This window comes from Alligator mississippiensis, chromosome 4 (genome assembly GCF_030867095.1).
Source record: "Alligator mississippiensis isolate rAllMis1 chromosome 4, rAllMis1, whole genome shotgun sequence".
In the NCBI taxonomy this organism is placed as follows: domain Eukaryota; kingdom Metazoa; phylum Chordata; order Crocodylia; family Alligatoridae; genus Alligator; species Alligator mississippiensis.
Window position 1 is genome coordinate 23231476 of NC_081827.1, and position 22629 is coordinate 23254104.

General features: G+C 42.6%; 1 protein-coding gene and 1 long non-coding RNA gene across 2 annotated transcripts in view; one reads left to right on the plus strand and one right to left on the minus strand.

Moving 5' to 3' along the window:
- Nucleotides 1-22629, plus strand: part of MAGI2 (membrane associated guanylate kinase, WW and PDZ domain containing 2) — a 1249850-nt gene that overhangs the window by 1157363 nt on the left and 69858 nt on the right. The window contains exon 17 of the mRNA XM_019487511.2: nucleotides 21381-21566. Within this exon, the coding sequence (XP_019343056.1) occupies nucleotides 21381-21566 (186 nt within the window). The remainder of the gene's footprint in view (nucleotides 1-21380; nucleotides 21567-22629) is intronic.
- Nucleotides 1-22629, minus strand: part of LOC132249961 (uncharacterized) — an 88968-nt gene that overhangs the window by 5231 nt on the left and 61108 nt on the right. The gene's annotated exons all lie outside the window — the stretch shown is intronic.

Sequence of the window (22629 nt, forward strand, 5' to 3'; positions counted from 1 at the left end):
CTGTGCGTCAGAGCAAGGACTTAAACCTGAATCTTCCTCCTTCCAGGTAAATGCCTTAATATCCACCCTGCTGTGGAATTGCTTTGTCACTCTCAGGTTTCTTTTGTTTCTAATAAAAACATTCAGAAGTCTTGTTTTCATTCTACATCTGAATGATAACATATTTCAAAAACATCAAACTTTTTTCATTGGGTCATAAAAAAGTAGGACTGGAAGTGACCTCACAAGGTCATCTAGTCCAGCTCTCTGCTCAAGGTAGGATCATCTTTAATTAAACCATCCCAGCCAAGTGTCTGTCCAACCTGCTCTTGAAAACTTCCAAGGATAGAGATTCCACACTTTCTTTAGGTACCTTGACAACCGTCATAGTCAGGAAGTTCCTCCTAATCTCCAACCTAAATTTCTCCTGCTGCAGTTGGAGGCCATTGCTCCTAATCCTGTCCTTTATGGCCACAGAGAAAAGTCCTTCTCCATCTTCTTTATAATCTCCCTTCAGATATTTGAAGACTTTTATCAATATCCCCTCAGTTTCTGTTCTCCAGACTAAGAATCCTAGTTCTTTCAGCCTGCCTCCTAAGGCTTGCCTCCCAGGCACTAATCAGCTTTTTTGCTCTGCACTGGATTCTTTCCAAACTGTTTGCATCCTTCTTGAAGTGTGGAGCCCAAAGCTGGACACAATTCTCCAGTCAGATCTCACCAGTGCTGAATAGAGCAGAAGAACCACCTCCTTTGATTTGCAAGTGACATTCCTGTTGATACAACCCAGTATGGTCTACTGTACCTCCATGTCCTTCTCTGTCATATTGCAGCCTAGCCAGTTATTCCCCAGTGAGTATCTGTACATATAGTTATTCCATCCCAAGTCCAGGACTTTGCACTCATCCTTGTTGTTTTTGTTCCCTTCATGAAAGAGAATGATCAGTTTTTGGGAAGTTTTATTAACCAACTCATTACAGTACATTTTCATTTATAAAGAATGAATCAAAACATGGCTGCAAAAGTGAAGAGGAACATAATTTATCTGCAACCCTTGGGCACACCCCACATGCTGGGGCATGCATTTGCAGTGGCAATAAAAGTAGTGGCACAAATTTGTGCCACTACTTTTACTGTTGCACATGCTCCTGCATGCGTGCTTTGGTGCAGGGCAAAATACACCCCCCTTAAGGGAAATTTCCCCTGGCATGCTGGAGAAGCCAGGGTGGAACTAGGAGTGGAGACACTCTGACCAGCAGCCAGGTCATCTCCTGGGAGGACTGAGCCTCCATGTCTGCTGATGTATACTCCTGTGGCGTGCACTGCACTGGGTTTTTTTTTGGGTGGGGGGGGCAGACGTTGGGGTTTGTTTGGCTTTTTTGCAGCATGTTTGGCAGTGGGGGAGGGGGTTGTATGTTTGTTTGTTTTGCTACTAGGATCTTCCAATAGCAAATTTTGCCCCCATGCTGCATATTTGAAGCATAGGGCACGCAAAGAGGGTTGCAGCACCACAAACCTCATATGCGTGCGTATCTGGATCTGATCCATCAAGTGACAAGAAAAAGCAGGAACAATCAAATCCCCTTTAACATACAAGAGCATGTGTAGCTACTTTGAATTAGGTATTGAAGACCTCCACCAGTACATGAAAAGAAGGGTCAGCTGTTGAGATGACAAATGCATTAATTAAAATAACAATTTTATTGAACCACAGTGAGTTCTAGTAGTTCCAAAATCATGTTCATGTAAAAAAACAACCTCAGATTTGTTATAGGCAATGATAAAATGAAGAGAAGCATTGCCTTTGTGTGTCCAAAATAAGTGAAGGATTTAAAACTGTGGTGGAAAGAACAAGCTAAAAAGGACCCTGGATAACACTCCAATCAGTAAGGGAAGCAGTAATTTAGACCCACTGAAATTGTAATGGGGACCATAGCAACCATTCATTTCTTATGCCTCATGTGTATTTGGACGAAGTAGCTAAAAGGCTTGAGCAAAAGCAGAATGCACCCTAACAGCAAAGGAGTCTTACATAGAATCTAATATATCACAGTATTACACAATGTACAGCTTGGGTCTATTGGCCTAAAATGGATGCAGCAAAAATGTTAATGTATTCACTTTATGCTGACCAAGATTGGATTGAAACCCTTCAGTGAAATAGGTTTGGAAAAGGAATAGTCAGTAATGTCAAACAATCATTGCCTCTAGTCTTGCTCGTTCAAATGAAGTGTTATGATTTATATTCAGCTGGGAGAATCAGAGCCTAGAAAAAGAAAATTCCAAGGAAAATTCTCATTGGGCATAACCTTCAAGGCTATGGAGTGAGGAAAAATATTTTACATTTCACAATCTTTTCTTCCAGAACCCGCTTTTTTTCTTTATGTTTTTCTTCATTCTGTCAGACTGGACTGGAAGATTTGATGATTTAGATGTATACTTTTTTTTTTTTTAATTTTACTGAGAAGGCAGTTAGTTGTAGATTGAAAACATTCTCATTCTTAAACTATAAGACTAACTGAAAACCAGTTATAAAACAGTGTTCAACAGCCAACATGTTATTGTAGACCTTGGAAGAAAAACTAACCTGTGTAGCAATTTGAGCTTTAAATGAGTGCCATTCCTATATGAATCTGGCAAACAGATTGTGCCTTTGTGTAATAGTTCTGCATACTCTGTACGCAATACTCTGTATTGTCAGAGTGATGTTTTAGCTATGATGGTCCAGGAATTATGCGAGAGGCAAAGAATTCTTAGGGTACCAGCGGCATAGTTGGGATAAAGTTAGACAAACTTTTAGATGCAAGACATTTTTCTTCAAGTCATTACATTTTGGTCCAGTAAAAAAATCCCCCCCAAGAAATCCTTGCCTGCTGCATATATTAGCATAATTACAGCTGATAAATGTTATAGGGCTCAGGAACCCCAATACTGGGCAGGGCCATCCCTAGAGGGGCATGAATCAGGGCAACTGCCCCAGGCCCTGCACTGCTGCTGGCTTCATGTCCAAGAGCTCGGCACCCCCATACCCTCCCCCCACTCCCTCCACCACTGAATCTGCCACTGGCTTCCTTGCATCCGGGGTCAGGGCCCCACACAGGCTGATTTGCCATGGGCCCCACACCCTGCTCGGATCGTCTCTGATACTAGGTATAACAGGGGGCGAGTAAAGTAACACCAGTTACTTTAAGAGAGAATGAGGGCAGTATTATGTGGCTGCCAGACATTGCTGGCTGCTGAATTGGGGCCATCTACAGGGAATTAAAAGGGTAACAACTCCAAAGCAACAAGCTACAAGCTTACTGGCAATAAGCAGAAATAAGATACTGGAGTTAAACTACAAGTAGCCAGTTAATTGCTGGCTGTGGTGAGCTGAAGGAGTAATGTAAATTCCTTGGACTGAGTTAAAAGACCTAGGGTGATATGATGGGAAGAGGTGGCCAGAAAGCCTAGCCATAAACCTAGATCCTGGGCTAGAGAGGCCATTTGGGGTCAGGGCACAGGAAAGAGGAGCTTTCTGAAAACTGCCGTAGAGTGGTCCTTGTCTGTCTTGAAGGAGTCCCTGGGCATGAGGAGTGATCTAGTGAGTAGCCCAGAGAGGACTTAAGCTTCTGGGCTGGTGTCTACCAACAAACAAGAAACCGAAAAAGGGAAGCTAGAAGATGGTGGAAGAAGGGAGAGCTTCAGGGAGGGCAAAGCCAAGTCTATAAATGAAGGTGGTGAAGAGTCTTAGGGAGAGGCAAACCCCAAGTTCCAACTAGACATTGATATGAAGCTGTGAAGTATGGAGCTAGCTAGAAGGGGGTGAATGGAAGCCACTAGGGTGCTTTGGGGATAGTGTTGTTGAGTATCCTTTTTGCAAAAAGGAGTATTAGCCCTGTGCAACCACTAAAAAGTGTCCATTGAAGAGTGCTACACTATACATAGCTGAGGGTAGCTCATAATGGGTGTTTGAGCCCAGGAACTATGCCTGGTGAGTCAAGCTAAGCCCAGGGGCCTGGTGAGCTGAGATACTACTGACCAGATGGGGCCCAAAGGACTGTGCAGTGGGGTAAGTGTGTCCAGTGGGCTGCAGTAAGGAGGGAAGCACCTGAGAGGCTGCTCTGGCTTTTAAAAGCAGCCTCCCAAATTTATGCAACACCAAAGGCATGCCAGGAAAGACAGCAGTGACTGGAGAGTGCAGCAGGTGGACCTGAATGCCAGGGTGCATCACACTGTGGGGTTGGATCCCCAAGCCTGCTACACTAGGATCTAAGTCAGAGGTGTAATGAGTGGGGTTTGTGTCCTGGGCTAGCAAGCAATATAGCCATTGTTGCAGGGGGAGGTGTGAGCATGGCCAGCACCTACTGAATTAACACAGCACCTGCCTGGTTTTATGAGCCTTCTCTTGCCCCACTCTAGCTGCTGCCACTTCTACCAATTCCCATCCCAAGTGGCTATGTGAAACACTGTATTTGGTGGTTAGAAAAGCAGCTTCAGGGTTTCAAAAGGGTTTCTGCACCTGGGGGCATTAAGCTTCTTGCTGCTGCCACACCTACAGTCAGAGATGAGGGGACTCCTGCCCCCTGGGTCCTCAAGCTCCGCTGTCTCCATTCTGGTGCCTCCCCCTGAGCTTCTGGAGCTCATGCCCCACATCACCTGCCCTGTTTATGCTACTGTTCTAAATAACATAGAAGTGGGATCCTAGGAGTGCAAGGGAAAGCTGGCTTTATGGTATTTTGTGGCTCTAGTTCTGGAACCACAGAAAGTTAGAGCAGTGTGAAAGCTTGTATCTAACTTCTGTCTAGCTGCCCATAACTTAAGAGACCATTCCAGGAGGAAGAAATCACTGAAAATGTGCCACTTGGGTCCCTTTTCCTCAGCTATGCCTTTTTGATGAAGCCTGCAAGGGAGGATTCATGCTGTACTGTACCAGTATAGCCAATTAGGCTTGCTTTACAGTCCTTCTGCCTCAGCAGGGTTCCAGCAGATGCAAATATCAGGCCTGTGCTTCTTACTCCAAGAGACTTGCAACCTCAGTTATAAGTTTTATAAATTTTCTTGTGACAAGTTTCAGAAGGGCTAGCTCTATTGCTCTTCACTCACCAGACAGACCTTTGTTTTGTAAAAACGTGCTTAGATTTCTCCGAGCTTTTTCTATCCTTGATCTCCACACAGGATACAGCCTTCATTAGGGAACTGAATATTTTCATATGTTGTAATAAGTGGCACTGGAACTATAATTTTAATAAACTGCTATTAAATAACTTAAGGCAGGGGCCAGCAATTATTTTGACTGGAGTGCTGCTTTGGCGAGCTGTCCAGGGCCCCGAGGGTAGCCCCGCCCCTTGACAGGTTCCCCACCCCCTGGCTGTTGTCTTAGAATCAGAAGTCGGGCTCCCTAACCCCTGACCTTTGCCACTGGAAGTCCCTCCCCTTGCCCCCAGAAATACTCCTTTTGGCAAGGGGATTGCCATCTTGGAACCAGAAATAAAACAAATTATATTCTAAAAATCAAACATCTACTATAAAATACATTAATTTAATATCAAAAATATGTTTGTTCAGATTTACATGTGTTTGCATAGTGTACATAGAGGTGATTGCATAATAGCTTAAAATGAAGTCTTACTTTTATATATTGTGGGAGGGTGTGAGGGGTATGGGTGTGTGGTACATGGCTTGTGGGGGGCTGTGGGTGTGTGTGTGGGTATGTATGTATGTGTGGCGGAGGTGTGGGAAGTGTAAGTGAATGGGTATGGGGTTTGTGGGGGACCTGTGAGTGTGTGTGGGGAGGGTGGTTGGGGGGTTGTGGCATGTGTGGAGGGGGAGAGTGGCTGGAGCGTGTGCGGAGGTGTGGGTGTAGGGTGTGCATGGAGGGGTGTGGGTGCATGTGTATGTTGGTATAAGGGGGGTTTGTGGGTACATGTGTATGGTGGGGTGTATGTGTGGGAACCCTGCTACAAACATGCCCTCCCACACATGCCTCCCTCCCTCATTATGCACAGCCCCTGCCACCAGCAGCAGCAGCAGATGACAAGTCCTCGGGGTGATCACAGCCCAGGGGAGGCAGGGACCCCTGGTGGTGCACAGTCCTGGCAAGCCCCAGGACTGCACATGGCTGGGCCACTGGCAGGAAGAGGGGTGGAGCTGGCCCAACTCCATAGAGCCCCTTCCAGCCCGGGTTCCATGCTCTTGCCGCCCTGCCCTAGGTCCCTGCCAACCCTGGCCCCAGGGCACCAGTGCAGGCCCTGCACTTCCACCCACCTGCTCACTGCCACTTCCCCACCCCCACTTGCTGCCACTGCCCTTCCCCTGCCACTTCCCTTCCTTCCCGCCCACCACTGCTGCTCCCTCCCACCTGCCTACCCACCACTCAAGCAGCATGCAGTTCCCAGCTGCATGGCCAGGACTGCAAAACACAGCAGGAGCCAGCCTGGCCTCTGCGGTTCCCAGCTGGCTCCTGCTGCACCGTACAGTCCCAGACATGCAGCCAAGAACTTCATGTTGCTAGCTGTGCTGGACTGGCTTCAGCATCATGTGGTTCCTGGCTGCATGGCCAGGACCACAGGACTCAGCAGGAACTGACCCAGCCTGGCTCCTGTGGTTCCTGGCTGGCTTCATGCTGCACTATGCAGTCCCAGCCATGCAGCCAGGAACCATGTGGCACCAGAGCCAGCCTGGCTGCATGACCAGGACTGTGTGGCTGGGTGCAGCAGGAGCCAGACAGGAATCACTGGGGCTGGCTAGCCTGGCTTCTGCTGCATCCTGCAGTCCCAGCCATGCAACCAGGAACGGCTGGCCAGGCTGGGGTGGCTCCTGCTGCACCAGCGATCCTCCCCATACTCCCTCCATCTGTTCTTATCTGTTTCCACTCTCAGATGGAGGGAGGGTGGGTGAACAGCCCCATGGTCACCAGGCCAGAAGCCTCTGCTAGACAGAAGCTTCTGGTTCGGGGCTGGGGGTGAGTCAGGGCCAGGCAGGCCTTGCTGCTGCTGCCACTGGGTCCTGCTGCCAGCGTCTCCTGCTGCTGGTGCCTCATCAGCTTTTAGACAGGCAGCCACTGACAGGTAATAATTTTCTAAATTTTAGAGGAGCCCTGCAGGCTGGACAGAATGGCCTGGTTGGCTGGATCTGGCCCACAAGCCATATTTTGCCTGCCCCTTATTTAAGGGCAGCCTTGAGATCAGAACACAACCTTGGACAAGTTGATTCTTTCTAAAAATACAACATTGATGGCATATTTCTCCTACCTACCATCAGAAATGTTCTCCCTTTCAAGCAGTGCTTCAACAAAGAAGATCTATTCTTTAATTTAGCACACAGCATTATCTTATGTCAAATTGTTGTTCTTAGATGGGGCAGACCAGGGCCGGAGGCCTCAGGGCAAAGGCTGAATGGATGAGGAGCACTGCAGGGCAATAAGCGAAGTCACCCATGCTTAAAACATAAACCCATAAAATCCATAAACAACTATACTTGAATTATATTTCCAGGACCAAATCTTTTATGCAATGCAGGGCCATAAGGATAAGACTGAGTTCTGAGCAGGTATACATAGGACAAGTATGAAATAAAAATCCCCTGTCCATGCTTTACGCAGCTGATCCAAATGAGTGGAATAGATTCTACTTTGATTTAGGGTATTGTTAGACATTACAATCTGCACTTGCTAACTTTGTGCAGTGCTTAGCATTAGCACGTGCTGTGAGCAGCTATACACATTAAGGGTTAATACCCACTCTGACATGCACTGCTCTGAGTGACCACTAGGGAGCTGGTGAGCAGGGCCATGTCTAGCGCTAGGGACTGAAATTACACATAAACCGATATAAGAGATCAGAAATTAGTTCAAATATGTAGCATAACAGAAGTTCAATAAACATAAACCACATTTAAAATGGCTGAAACTGCTTTAAGTTGAACCTGGATGAATGTAGTATCAGACTTAACTGATTTAGGTTAAATCAGTTTATTGAACTTCTGTACCAGATCCCCTCCAAATTCTAGTTAACTCACAGTCCCCCAGTGTCCCGAGATGCTTTGCACTTCCCCCACAAGCCTCTTCCCCTCCCCCTCACAGGATGGGCAAGCTAGCCTTGGCCCAAGCTGTCTGCTCCAGCCAAACAGGGAGGCATGCTTTAACATCTCCAACTTCCGGCCTGAGAGACTGCAGTCATGTGGCTGCAATTCCAGAATCAAAAGTGAATGTTCACTTGCTTATCAGTTCAATCTATGCAGCTTAGACTAACCTGCAATGATTCAACTGATTCAGCCTCAGGTTTTTTGACTGTCTGTATTTAGTCTAGGAGATCCCAGGCTCCCCCCTGCCTCCTCTTCCCAGCCCCCTCAGGGCCCACCCCCAATTTTCCAGTTCCCTACTCACCTGCAGCTGCCAACTCTCCCCAGCTCTCTGTCACTCCAGGACACTAGAGCTCTGGAGGATAGACCATCCATGTTGGGAGGAGGCTGAAAGCTGTGCATCGTGGGATGCTGGAGAACTGCTCCCAGATCATATTGGCCCTGTGGAGCAGACTAATGTCACTGCTATACAATCTGCCTAACACAAGCTGGAGATGATCGTTAGCTGAAGAGGTGTAACTCAGATTCTCAGAACCCACTTAGATCTTTTCCTGCCTTAGCAGGCAGACCTTCCTGTCCTAAGCATTTGACACGTTGGAAAGGTAACGTGTAACAGCAGCCTTACTCAGCTTGCCCTCATTAGGCTCCAAGTAGGAGAAAATAGAAGGATACCTTGGTTCCTGCCTCTTTACTAGACAGACTGCCTATATCTAACCTTCATTTTACCCTTCCTGCTGCTATGTAGAGCTACATAGTGGCTCCCAGCTCTACATTTTGCACCTGTTTTGCATAGCTCCCCAAAATATCACCTCTCTTAGGGAGCCTACCCAACTTCTTAGATAGGCTCAGGATTTGACCCTGCAGAAAGAAGTCTCTGGGCGTGTCTACACATGCATTTATGCCGGCTTAAATGTACTGCGCAGTAAGCAGGAATAAGCAGACATCTACCCACGCAGTCTTTAAAGCACATTAATGATGCGTATGGTCTGACTTGGGACTAAAATTAGTCCCGAGTCAATACACACACAGTGTTACTGTGCAGTAAGGCAGCTACATGCAAGTTACTACACAGTAACTAATCGGGTGTAAATTTGATACCGTCATAACGCAGGTATCAAATTTATGCTCAAGTCAGTGTAAGTCATCATATTTACCGTACAGTAGGGGTGTGCATGTATAGATGCATGCCCATACTGCGCAGTAATTTTGGTTACTGTGCAGTAAATGCATACATGTAGACTGACTGAGTCTGCCCTCTGAGTCTTAAAAACAGTTTGACAAGACTAGGAACCTTAGTGCAAACAAATCCGTTTCTTAGAGCTGCATGATCTGTACTGTATCTCATTACATTGTAGGCTTGGTAAGCCAATATTTTTCCCCACATGAAAAAAATCAGTTGAAAATAAAACAGAATGAAGTGAGGCAGTGGCAACATTGTCAGGTTTTAGCTAAGGACTTGAAAACCCAAAACTACTGTTTTTGTGTTTGGGGCATCCAAAAAACAAACATTTTCTTTTAAAACAATCACACATTGGATTTGAATGAATGATGGAGCTCCATGTGCAGCAGGGGAGCTGGCTGAGGCATGAGGGGCTGTTTGTGCCTCAGCCAGCTGCTCTACAGCATGTGGAGCCCTGTCAGAGCAGCCAGGGGGATCCACGTGCTTGAAGCCTCTGGCTGGGTCACAAGGATGCTTTAGCATAGGGAATGCCTGCCAGCTAGCCTCACACTGAAGCATTCTCGTGCCCCAGCCAGCTCCTCTGCAACACATGGAGCCTGGTTGGAGTAGCCCTGGGCTGGTGGGCTGACAACCTGGGTCCCTTGCCAGCTTGGGTTGCTCCTACTGGGCTCCATGTACTGCACACGAATAAACTCTTGAGCTTATTATTCCTGAGTTTTTTGCTCCTGGGCACATGTTCAAATGGCATGCCTGGGAGCAAAAACTCCAAAGCGATAATGTCTGGAGTTTATTTGTGCACATTAATTGCACATGTAGACCCACCCACTGACTCATAAGCAATTCTACACCCTACGAAAAAACTATTCATGTTAATTTTTGCAGCATTGGTCCCACATGTATTAAGGGAAGTGCTATGGGATGAATTCTGCATTCGCCGAAGATACTAAATAGCAAGCTAAGTAACTGATGTTTCAGAAAAGCAGTAATTAATTTCCAGTTATATTAGTAATGACTTTTGTCTCACTTAAGCTTTAAAGAGTGTTTTCATTATGGCTTTATTTGCATGTTCCTCATTTGATATCATACCCTGCTGATAGAATAGGTTGTTTTGCCTTCAAACAAGGCAATCAGTTAAAAAAAAGCATATGAAATATGTGTTTCTAGATGAAAGGGAAGAAACACAGCCAAAAAAAAATAAATGCCTAAACTGAGTAAAAGTAGAAATGGAAAAATAAATTCTTTGTGCATAATTTCCACTGGGGACTCTCATTGCAGGTGCTTTTTTAATAATCTTTTCAAAAGATGTGGAGAAGGAGGATAGATGGGCATCTTACAGTTCAAATTTGCAGCTCCTTGCAAGTCTGTAGGTTTATTATAGGTGACTCTTTCCCCAAGATTTGGCTCCTGAACCACTTTGATACCCACTAGGAAGCAGGGGTGAAATTGCTACAAAAGGAATAATCTCAGACCAACCACATGGGCAGATTCATCATTCAGTCAATGAAGCTATTCTTTATTTCTAAACCTCAAGGAGCTGAAAGACACACCGAGTCTGAAGTTAACTTTTGCAAAATGTTGTTTTCTCTAGTCATCAGAAGCCCATTTGGTATTTCATAGCTTTTAAGTTAAGTCTTTTGGGAAAATCAGTAAGAGGTGTGTCTCATTAGACACTTTTAACATGTTTTAAAAATCTAACAGTCATTGCTATTTGGGATATATACAATTTCTTTGATTGTAAACTGGAATGAAAGATGACCACAGTAAATGTGCATATCGGCTATTAAGTGTCCTTATTGCTTATTTGGCAAAAAAAAATGTTTTTCAGTTCCATCTGTAATATATCGATCTTTACAATCATGCTAATTTTCTCCAAATTTGCTGTTACTACAGTAAAATATGTCCAAGCATTGTGACCACTCTGTTTTCCTGGAAAAGGTCAATTAACAATACCTATTACAAAGCATAGTCTGTTGGGAATTCCTTCTAAAGAAACCAATATGTTAGGCACTTTGCAGAGAATAAAGGTAGATTCCACTCCTGGCAGAATTTGCAACCCTAATACACATACAGAAAGAATGACAGGTCTACTAAATTCAGCATGTCTTATGGTTCCACAATTTTATATGGATTTTTAGCCAAGGTTTTGCAGTAGGGAATAATAGGATATATAGGCCTTTGTGGGGGGGTTATTGAGAGATGAGACTTGATACAGGAGGTGGGCTCAGCTGCAATAGAGATCCTCTCATCTATTCCATCTGTCCCAGTGTTTCTCAACCAGTGGGACTCGAAGGTTGTGTAGGTGGGACTTCAACTCATTGCCTGATTGAAAAAGTCAGTTGTTTGTACTTCAAATAGATGAATCAACAGATATCTCGAATAGTGCAATTTTGTGGGGGGTTGTTTTTATCATAGTGGAACCATTTTTTTTTGACAAAATGGTTGGTGGGATGTAAGGTACAAAAGGTTGAGAACTGCTGATCTGTCCCATAGTCTAATAACCCCAGGGGCCACTCATACATTGCATTCCATCTTCCCATATTGCTCCATCTTGTGTGGTATTATTTAGTGACTTTAGATGCCAGTAGTACCACATATCTTACGTTAGCTAGCCACTTTATGTCTGGTCTGCTTCTTGGTCTGCAGCCTTCTGCCAGACTGAAGACAACAGTTTCTATAGGCAGTCATCCTTCGTTCACCAGATATATCCAAGCAGGTGATATGCAGGTACACCAAATATGTCCAGATGTTGATAGTGGTGTTTCATTTTAATCATGGATTTGGACTTTTTAATCAGAGAGTTTGCAATTTTTATCAGAGAATTTGTGACTTTGAAACAGAAAAAAACAGCATTCCTGAAATGATCACTCTCTCAGCCTTTTCTAGCAAGACATCATCATCACCTTATCCTGCTGAGACAGGGCTATAAAACTGGGTCTTTGAGCACCTCCTCATCTTTCCAACCATCATCTATGAACAAACCGTGGCAGCCTTCACCACTCTTGTCCTTGATGGTGGGGGTATAGGAGTTACTTACCTGGTTTGTTTCTAGTGCCATAACCAAACCTGCCTGTGACAGTCCTCCATTACTATTATCATCACCAATCTGAATGTTTCAGTGGCCTGTCATCATATAAATAGTGTTCTTTAGGGCATTGTTTAAGGACTTCTTGACCTGGTTTCCTTTTCCTCAGGATCTTTTGCATAGATGTATACAGTTCTCTGCTAGGCATTTCTAGCTGAGTTACACTTCCTTTGTACTAGTGGTGCTATTATACCCCAGGTAAAATGCAATTTCCAAACATTAACCCAAAAGAGAAGAGAACAGAGAAAAATACTAAATATGAAATTTCTGGTGAAAGTTGGGTAATTTATTCTAGTTCCAGCTGTGAGATGGGGATATATGTTATAGACCAATGCTAGAACATCTCAACCTCTCCTCCCAAATAGGTGGCCTGTTTGGTCCCAAAGCCCCATATATCCCCATGAATGAGGGGGAAGTTATTGCTTCTATGCACAAGCTGTATGCCTTTGCACCAGCAAAAAGCAGAAGTCTTGATTTACAGGTTTATGAATTATAAAGCCAGAAAGGACCATTAGTTTGATGGTCCTGCATAACACAGACCAAGGACTTCCCTGAATTAACTGTTGTTTGAACTAGAGCATGCAGTTGTGACAGCTATTTGGTCTTGATCTTAAAATTGCTAGTGATGAAGAATCCATTACATTCAGGCCTACTGAATTTAAACTTGTCCAGTAGCAATGAAATTACAAATGTTTACATTTAATATATTCTCCCAATTAAAACCTGATATGCTGGGTACTGTTACTTGAATAAAAACTCCTGCACCTTTTGAGAATTGAGGACTCAATAAATATTAATGCAGTGAGCTGTATAACATATTGAAAAGGACAGCTGGCTCAGGAGGGTTCATTTGCTTGGCTTACTCTCATTTTCTGTTTACATAAAGACAATATTTCAAGAACTTATCTGCCAGAGGGTTTAACAGATACAGTTGAGATTTGATTTTTCCCCTTCTACCTGATCATTTCTGGCATTTACCTACTGTATGTGAAAAATTGAGAAAAAGTAGCCAAGTGATTTTTTTTTTAATAAAATATTTCAACTGTTATGGGGAGAAAGGACTACAAGAACAGTAAAGCTGTAAAAGAGAAAAGCATGCCTGCTTGTAGCAATTAGCTATTCTTTGAGGGCATGCTGAGAAATTCCTTTGTGTTTAGTATGACTGTTAGGCAAATCATTTGTGTTCATACAAAAAATAAGAGTTGGAAAAAGGATCAGAAAAAAGTAAGAAAATGGACAAACGTCAGTCCACTTTAAAGCTAGGGACAGACATTGAACATAAACCGGTTTAAGTGATCAGAAACTGGTTTAAACCTGTAACATAAAAGATGTCCAGTGCACATAAACCAGTTTGAAAATGGCTGAAACCGGTTTGAGATAAACCTGATTGAATGTAGTGTCAGACTTACCTGATTTGGCTCAAACCAGTTTATGCAATGGCTGTCCCAGACCCTTTACTGCTTAAGTTAAACACCCCCAGCATCTCGGCATGCCCCCCTCAGCTCAGTGTTGTGGGAGAAAGGGAAGGATGCTCTAACATTCCCTGGCTTTTAACCTGAGCCACTGCAGGCATGTGCCTACATTTCTAGGATGTTGTACAGTTACAAAATGATTTAGCCTAGCCAGGTTAGACTAACCTGCAAAAATTGAATCAAATCAGGCTCAGGATTTTTGAATGTCTGTCCCTAGCCTAAAGGGGAGAGACAGCCACCAGTGGCAATAATGCAGCAGGGCAACCAGCATGGATTCATAGCAGGCAGATCATGCCTGACTAATCTGGTTTCATTTTATAGCCAGGTCACAAAACACTTAGACACAGGAGAAGAGGTGGATGTCGTTTTCTCAGATTTTAGGAAGGCCTTCAATACCATATCTTATCCCATTCTCATAAATAAATTAAGAGGCTGTAACTTGGATGCTTACACAGTCTGGTAGGTGGCAAGTTGGCTTGGGGGGGTCACACTCAGAGACCGGTAGTAGATGGGTCAGTATCAACCTGGAAGGATGTGAGTAGTGGGGTCCCTCAGGGCTTGGTCCTTGGCCTTGTACTCTTCAGTGTCTTCATCAGTGACTCGGATGTGGGCATGAAGTGTACTCTGTCCAAGTTTGTGGATGATACTAAATTGTGGGGGGAAGTGCACACTCCAGAGGGTAGGAAACGATTGCAGGCAGACCTGGACAGGTTGGATAAGTGGGCAGAACATAGTAGGATGCAGTGCAACAAGGACAAATGCAGCATGCTGCACCTAGCATGTAAAACCAGCACACCTACTGGCTGGGGAACAACTCTCTCAGCAGTACAGAATTGGAAAGGGATCTTGGAGTCATAGTGGACTCCAAGATGAACATGATTCATCAGTGTGATGAAATCATCGGCAAAGCTAACAGCACTTTATCATGCATCAGCAGATGCATGACAAACAGATCCAAGGAGGTGATACTTCCCCTCTATGCGGCATTGGTCAGACTGCACTTGGAATACTGCGTCCAATTTTGGGCACCGTACTATAAGAAGGATGTGGATAACCTCAAAAGGGTCCAGAGGAGGGCTATTCGTATGGTTAGGGGTTTACAGGTCAAGCCCTATAAGGGGAGACTAAGGGACCTGGACCTCTTCAGCCTCTGCAAGAGAAGGCTGAGAGGTGATCTTCTGGTCGCCTACAAATTCATTAGGGGGGCGCAGCAAGGAACTGGAGATGTTCTGTTCACCAGGGCACCTTGTGGGGTAACAAGGAGAAATGGTCACAAACTGACAGAGAGCAGATTTAGGCTAGATATCAGGAAGAACTTCTTCATGGTAAGGGTGGCCAAACCTTGGAATGGGCTTCCAAGGCAGGTAGGGTCTTTAAGGGAAGGCTGGATAGGCATCTGACTGGAGTCACTCTTTCCTGCCCAGGGCAGGGGTTGGACTCAGTGATCTGCTGAGGTCCCTTCCAACCCTAGCATCTATGAATCTATGAATCTAAAATATCAAGTTTTTCATTTTGATTTTTGATTTTTTTGTTTAATCTTTTATTGGAGAGTGAGAAACCTAGTTTTGGAAGCCTTACTTTTAAAACAAAAACATGAATAGGCATAAAACATAATACTATATTAGTGCAGTTAGTTGTAACATTGATTAACTGGAGTAGAATTACCCACTTTTAAAGCATTTTTACATAAAAGAAAATGTTTTATTTAATTTTATCACCTAAGCTGACAGTTCATGTCCTCTTCTGATTTTTCTTAAATTTATCATATCACAATTTGCTGCATTTGGGGATATCATTCAGTGCTGCAATTCAGGTACAGTCATCAGGTGCTGATGTAGCATTTGTCCTCCTGACAAAAATGCTGGAGACATCCTTCAGCAATTTTTGGCCAGCTTCCCAAACTCTACAGGCATTTGAGCTCCCAGGGGTCAAGTCTTAGAGAAGTGATTTATCACTACAAAATGGGCTGCAAAAACAGGTCCCATTGAAAACATTTGCCAGCATCCAGAATTGCTGTGCTGTATTACAATGTATCTAAACCACCATTTGATGTAGGATTATGCTTTCCCTCTCTAGGTGGATTTATTTTTTGATCAAGTAAACTATTAATTTAATTATTATCATTCATCAACATAATAAAGGAATCACAAATAGGTTTTTGGACAGAGCTGATTATTTTGTAAAAAATGTTTTTGCTATTTAATGTTTATCCAGAATCCTTTTGACAAACCTTCTGTCATGGGCATTAAATAGAACGTTATAAAGCAGCAGTGTGGGAATGCAGCTGGATGCTCAGGGCACAGGGCAGTGACAACTGCCAGTAGCTGCCACAATTGCCCTTGTGATTGCACAGTTGCCAGCAGCAGCCACATTTTTTGCCTCTCCTCAAGTTGGCACCTAGGGCAACTGTCTCATTCACCCTGCCCTAGTTATGCCAGTATTATGTCCACTATTTACTGGAAGTAAATACATTTAACATGGTAGGCAACTCTGGGCTTACAGTTATCAATTATACCTTATTTTATCACATACAGCATACTGTAAGATGTAATACACGACTTGTTTCTGAAAGGCAGAATGAAGAAAAAAAACCTTTGTATTAGGTAGCTAAGTAGCAGTAGTTAGGTAGCTGAGCCTGCTCATTGTTTTGCTCCCTGAGAACCACTGCAGATTTTACTTTTGGTTTCATGCAGAGTAGCAGAAACTGTTTTTACTGTAATTTGCACATCTAATGTGCACTCCAATTTCCAGCAATTATTTTTTAGGGAAACTTTGCATATTGTATGCAAGAAAATATGGTAGTTTGTCTTGTAGTTCTGATGATTTCACTGAACTAGTTCTTTTTGTTCAGTGGTTCAGGTAGTTATAAAATGCGACTTCACATTTTAAATAAGATTTGTTTTATAAGGACATCACATCGCTGACATGATACCATATCTGAGTACTAGTTTATTATGCTTTGCTTTATAGTTTGCTTGCTTGTTTCAGTTATTTTCATTTCATTTTGTATTAATAATTGATTACATTCTTAATAATTTTAGCAACTGTCTTCTGCATATCACAGTGCAAATGTTCTGCAAAGTCACCAACATGCTACTTTCTTTACCACAACAAATGAACAAATTAAGAATGATATTATTCCTAGTCCAATTTTGTATGCATCTCCTTTTCTCCCTGAATTTGTTATTGAATGAGACCATCTTCTTGGCTAAGTACAGGCAGTCAAAAAGCCTGAGCCTGAATTAATTCAGACTTTGCAGGTTTATCTAATCTATGTATATCAAACTGATAAGCAAGTGAAGAGACATTCACTTCTGATTCCAGAAATGCAGATACATGCCTGCAGTGGCCCAGGCCAGAAGCTGGGGGATGCTTGAGCATGCCTCCCAGCTCAGCTGGAACAGACAGCTTGGGCCAAGGCTAGCCTGCCCACCTAGCAAAGGGGGTTTGCAGGGGCGGTGTCTCCTGAGACACTGGGAAACTGTGAGTTACCTTGAATCTGGAGGGGATCTGGGACAGAAGTTCAGTAAACCAATTTAACCTAAATCAGTTAAGTCTGACACTGCGTCCATCCAGATTTATCTTAAGCCAATCTTGGCCTTTTTGAAAGCGGTTTATGTGCACTGAACTTGTCCCTAGCCCTGTTGTGTTACAAATTTGAATTGGTTTCCCATCACTTATACTGGTTTATGTGTAATTTCTGTTCCTAGCCCTTATGACCTGCAGTCCTACTACCTCTACCACTGATCTTGTTAGACCTCGTACATTAAGAAGTATCAAGCCTGGTCATTATTTGGAAGGAAAGGCAACATAAGGCAATGATGGTGATTTTAGGAGAGACACATTTTCTTATGAATCAATGCCAAACCAATTTCCCCACACATTTTTACAGAGCACAAGATATTGAAGGCTTCATCTCTAGCATTAGCAATAACCTTGATGTGGCTCTTGCATTCCACACCAGAGATGGCTCTGTAATAATTATGATTTAAGTGCTTTTTATAGATGCAGTGCAGATACTTTATTACTTGATTTGATGTGAAAGGCACGGTATAAATATAATTGTTTCACTTCATATTGCTGTTTTATTCAGTTTGGGAATTTAGTTTTCTATGCACATGTGAACTTTTGCAACTACATCAGTAGTAAAACTCATTCTGTGGTTTTGTACATAATGTGATTGTTCAACACCTAGTAGATTTTTAATGTAAAGAAAGATTTGGGAATAACACACTGGGCATAATTATTTCTGAACCAGCAGTTCATTCAGCAAGTGCCCTAATTGTGTCAGCATTACAATAGCTATAGTTTAATTTGTATTTTGACTGAATCATAATGTTAAAGAAGCATGCAATCTGACTGTCAGAGAAGTTACCTGCATGTTCAACTCTCAGTTAATTATCTAAAAGGCATAAAAATAATTTTTAACATGTTTTAAAAATCTAACCGTCATCGTTATGTAGTATATATACAATTCATTTAACAGAAACAAAAGTCACTTTGAGTTTTTGTTTATTGTGTCTGCATGAGAGATGAACCGGATGTATTTGTACCATAACATCAGTGAACCTTTTCTCACAGATAAAGGACTGTTTCGTTTGTTTGATGGAGGCTGGGCATTCTTAATACTCTGCCTGTTAATGATTTGCTTTATATTACCACTATATACTTGGTTAGTGATACTTATAATAAAACATGTAAATGTCTCCTTCCTTTTGAAATAAAACATGTAAATGCCCCCTCCTCTTTTGCAATGCCTGGTTATCTTTAAATGCTAAGATTAAAAATATATTGACTTTCTTAAAGAAAATAGTAATGAAGCAATTGTTCTTCAGTTCTGGTGTTTTTATCTTATAAAGTTAACGTAAGTAGAACAGGAGAGTACCAGAGCTGGTATAAACAGATAAAGATTCATAGATTTTATAAATGGACTCATGCCATTAAATTGTAATTTAGGGAGGCCTAAATATACCATCTACATTTCAAGTGTTATTTTTGGTTAAATTTGGTTAAAAAAACCCATGAGTAATATTTAACAGTGTTGTATATGTCTTGGTTTGTTTCCAGTTTATGATCATATAGTTTTGTTGTCAGTATTATTTATTTTTAAGTCAACATAGATAATTTCTGTAAACGCTAAAAAATTATAATAACAGTTATGTTGATTTGCACTTTCACTGACCTCTTCCATGTACTTGAGTTCATTTCAATTTGACAATAAACTTCAACCTACAGTATTTACAGTGGCAAGAGTTCTGTGGCTTTCTCAGATATTTTGGGGACTGAGAGTGGCTATTCAGGATTGATGAGGCTCCTTTTGCTGTTTAGGGCTGGTTGGTGTTCACTGACAAGTTGAAGACTATTTATTAGCAAACTGGACAGCATCTGCATTTCAAATGGTGGGAATGTGAGCCTTCTGATTTGTTCTATGGTCATTTGTACAATGTAACCAATATTATCAGCAAATAACTGACAAAAGAACTTAAAAAAAAAAACAAGAGGAGGTTTTGTGTTGAGTCCTACTTTTAAGATTTGGGGTTCAGATAAAGAAATGTTATTATTCTTCCATAAGTTTTATCTTAAAACTTGTCCCTCTATAATAAATCCTTTGGTCTTTCTATGTAACTACTGCCTACCTTCCGCCTTAGTTAAGTGGAAAGATGGTCCATTACACTGACCTAGGACTGAGAAGACTGTGATTAAATCTGCAGTTCTGCCTTTATTTCCTATATGATCCTGAACAGGTTGCTTTTGGCACATCTACCTAGTTAGGATGTAAATGCGGTTTATGTCAGCTAAGCTAGCTTTAAACCTGCTAGCCTATGTGTTGATAGCAATTAGCCAGAGGAGTATTGAGCCCAGCAACATCTACGCAAGGTTGTGGGTAAATCTCAAGGCGACTAGTCCATACTAAACTCTGTATTGCTACAGACACAATGGAACTGACACCAAATCATCGATGTCACTGAAATTGACACATCTCCTGTATTTCACATGCAATAGATAAGGTACATCGGGATCAGCATGTTTGTGTATAAGGGAGAGAGAGAAAGGAAGTGGATTGTAGTGAGAGTGAATTGAAGGATGAGAAGAAGCTTGAGAAAGACAGCTGTAGATGAGACCTATAGTAAAGTTTTGGTCTAAGATAAGGATCTGAGATTGTGCGGGAGAAAAAGGAGGAAGGGGAGTAAGGACAAGTACGTGTGTAGAACATCTGAGAAGTGAGGGAGAAAGACGTAGGAAAATGTGAGCAAGAAGAGTGGATTGAAGCATGAAGAATGATAGAAACAAGGAGAAACAGTAAAAAGAGAAGCAGCTTTAATTGGAAAATGTTGCAAGAATATACCTGATATACTTGTAAGTAGGGGTGTGCAAAGCGGGCAGCATTCAATTCAGATCCAGATTCGGCCCGATTCAGGGGACAGTGATTCAATTCACTGATTTGGATCACTGTCCTGACTTGATTTGGCCAGATCTGAATCTGAAGATTCGATTCTGATTCCGAGAATCAGTGATTCGGTCATACAGACAGCTTTATATGTATACCAGGCATGACTGGTGAACACTGAGATGGTGGGGCAAATGGAGTATCCCACAGGAGCCCCTCCCATGCCCTCCCAGCTTGGCAACTGGCTGCGAGGGGATCCCAGGTGCCCCCCAAGACCCAGGAGGCACCAGTCACCAAGCCAGGGGGCAGTCCCCCGCACGCTCCACAGTGGACCTGGAAGTGGACCAGAAGTAGTTCTGGTCCACCGCTGAGCATGCGGGGGACCACCCGATACTCACATGGGATGCTCCATCTACCCTGCCATCTCAGCACTCACGAGCTGCACCTGGTACCTCAAGGTATGTAGAAAAAACATATGAAGCTGTGTCTATGGCCGAATCGTTGTTCTCTCCGAATTGAATAGGCTTCCAATTCAATTCAAAGAGATTAATGGGTCTCCTGATTTGATTCGGATTCAGAGATTTGGCCGCCGAATTGGGCCAGATCTCCTCTGTATCAAATCAGCAACTGAAGCTTCACACAGCCCTACTTGTTAGGTATATATTAGGTATACATAATGCACATAAAAGTGTCCATTGATTGGTTATACTCCAACTGTATTCATCCTGACATGTAGCTAATCAGGAAGGTACAGACATCTGTAATAAATCCCTAGTACAGTTTGCATGTTATCTTGCATTATATTTGATGAGAGATGAGAACAGAATGGTGAGCACTTTCAGTCATATATTTACAATCCTCACATAATATATACTTTATATAAAGCAAATATGGCCTGGTTGGTGGCAGGCAGGGATGACTGCTCAGTATGCAAAATATGGTCCTTTCATTGTTGCTTTAATCTGCCATCCCTTGCCAGTTTGTTTCACCAACTGTCACACCTTGCCAAATGCCAACTTTATAAGTAGCCTTTGAATTTCATATCTGAACAGCAACCTAGAATGAAAGGATCTTGAATCCTAACTGAGGGGTTGTACTACAGTGACTTTGTGCACTATCTTTTAATTTACTTGGTACAATCTTCAAAATGAGTCTACAGTCTGTTTTTCTTTTACCATCTACTGAAACATGTGTTAACAATAAATATTTTTCCCTGTCTAGCTGTACCCCATAAAATAGGGCGGATAATTGATGGAAGTCCTGCTGACCGCTGTGCAAAACTAAAAGTCGGAGACCGGATCTTAGCTGTGAATGGCCAATCTATTATTAATATGCCTCATGCAGATATTGTGAAGCTAATTAAAGATGCAGGTCTTAGTGTAACACTTCGCATCATCCCTCAGGAGGGTAAGTGTAAAGCCTCAAAGGAAAGTTATGAGCCTTCAATTAGTTTGAATCGCATCACTATTTCAAAGTGAGGGGGGTTTGTTACACATGCACACAGCTAGGACATGCAGGATATAAATGCCCCAGCATTCTCAGACTGCCTGTCTTGTGAATGCTTACTGGTATATCCTCAAAGCCACTTTAAAGCAGATACATTTACCCACTTGGGCCTGTAGTGCATGCTAAACGGGTAGGGCTTGCTTCTTTGTGATGTTCCCCAGCTCATCACAGAAGTAGAGAAAACAAACCCTAAGTGACTCACAAGAAGAAAGGACTTGGTTCTGCCCAAACTTTCATGTTCTGTTTTCATGTACACCTGTGACTGCTAAATGGATGTAAGTTACTATCTTGGTGCAAAGGGGGAATTCTCACTGATCACATTTTGCAAAGATCTGATCACATAGCATGCAAGTTATGGGAGAAGTAGACCCTAAAGTATTTGGGTTTTAGGATTGGAACTGGACAGACTCATTATTCTGGGCATCACCTTGCAAACTAATCAGTGGAGTTACTTTGATGTTAGCTTCATGTTTCTTGATTTCAAAGAGCTGCAGTGCCAATATATGAAGTCTGCTGCATTAATGAGACTGTGGTTTTAAATCCCAGTTTCAGAATACAAGTGTGGCTAGGAATGTCAAATACAAAAAGCAGCATGATTACTTGCTGATTTGTGTTCTATTTAGATGACCTTCACCTCTCAGCACTATCGCTTTAACAGCCACTGAATATTATATATGGAAATTGGCAGTCACTGGCCATGGATAATAGCTGCACCAAATTATCTGCTTCACTAAATGAATCCAGTGCAAAGAAATACATATAAAACTAAAAGAACAGCAAAGTTCTGTTCCTTTAAATAGTAACATTTATATTCCAGTTCAAATTTGCTCAGACTTGTATTGAAAAAGTTTTAAATTTAGTGAAATACATTACCCAGAGGTCAATTTTATAAATATCTACAGAGATGTGTCATGTAGTATCTAATCAACACTGTTCAGTTAAGTCATACAAGCGTTTAACAATA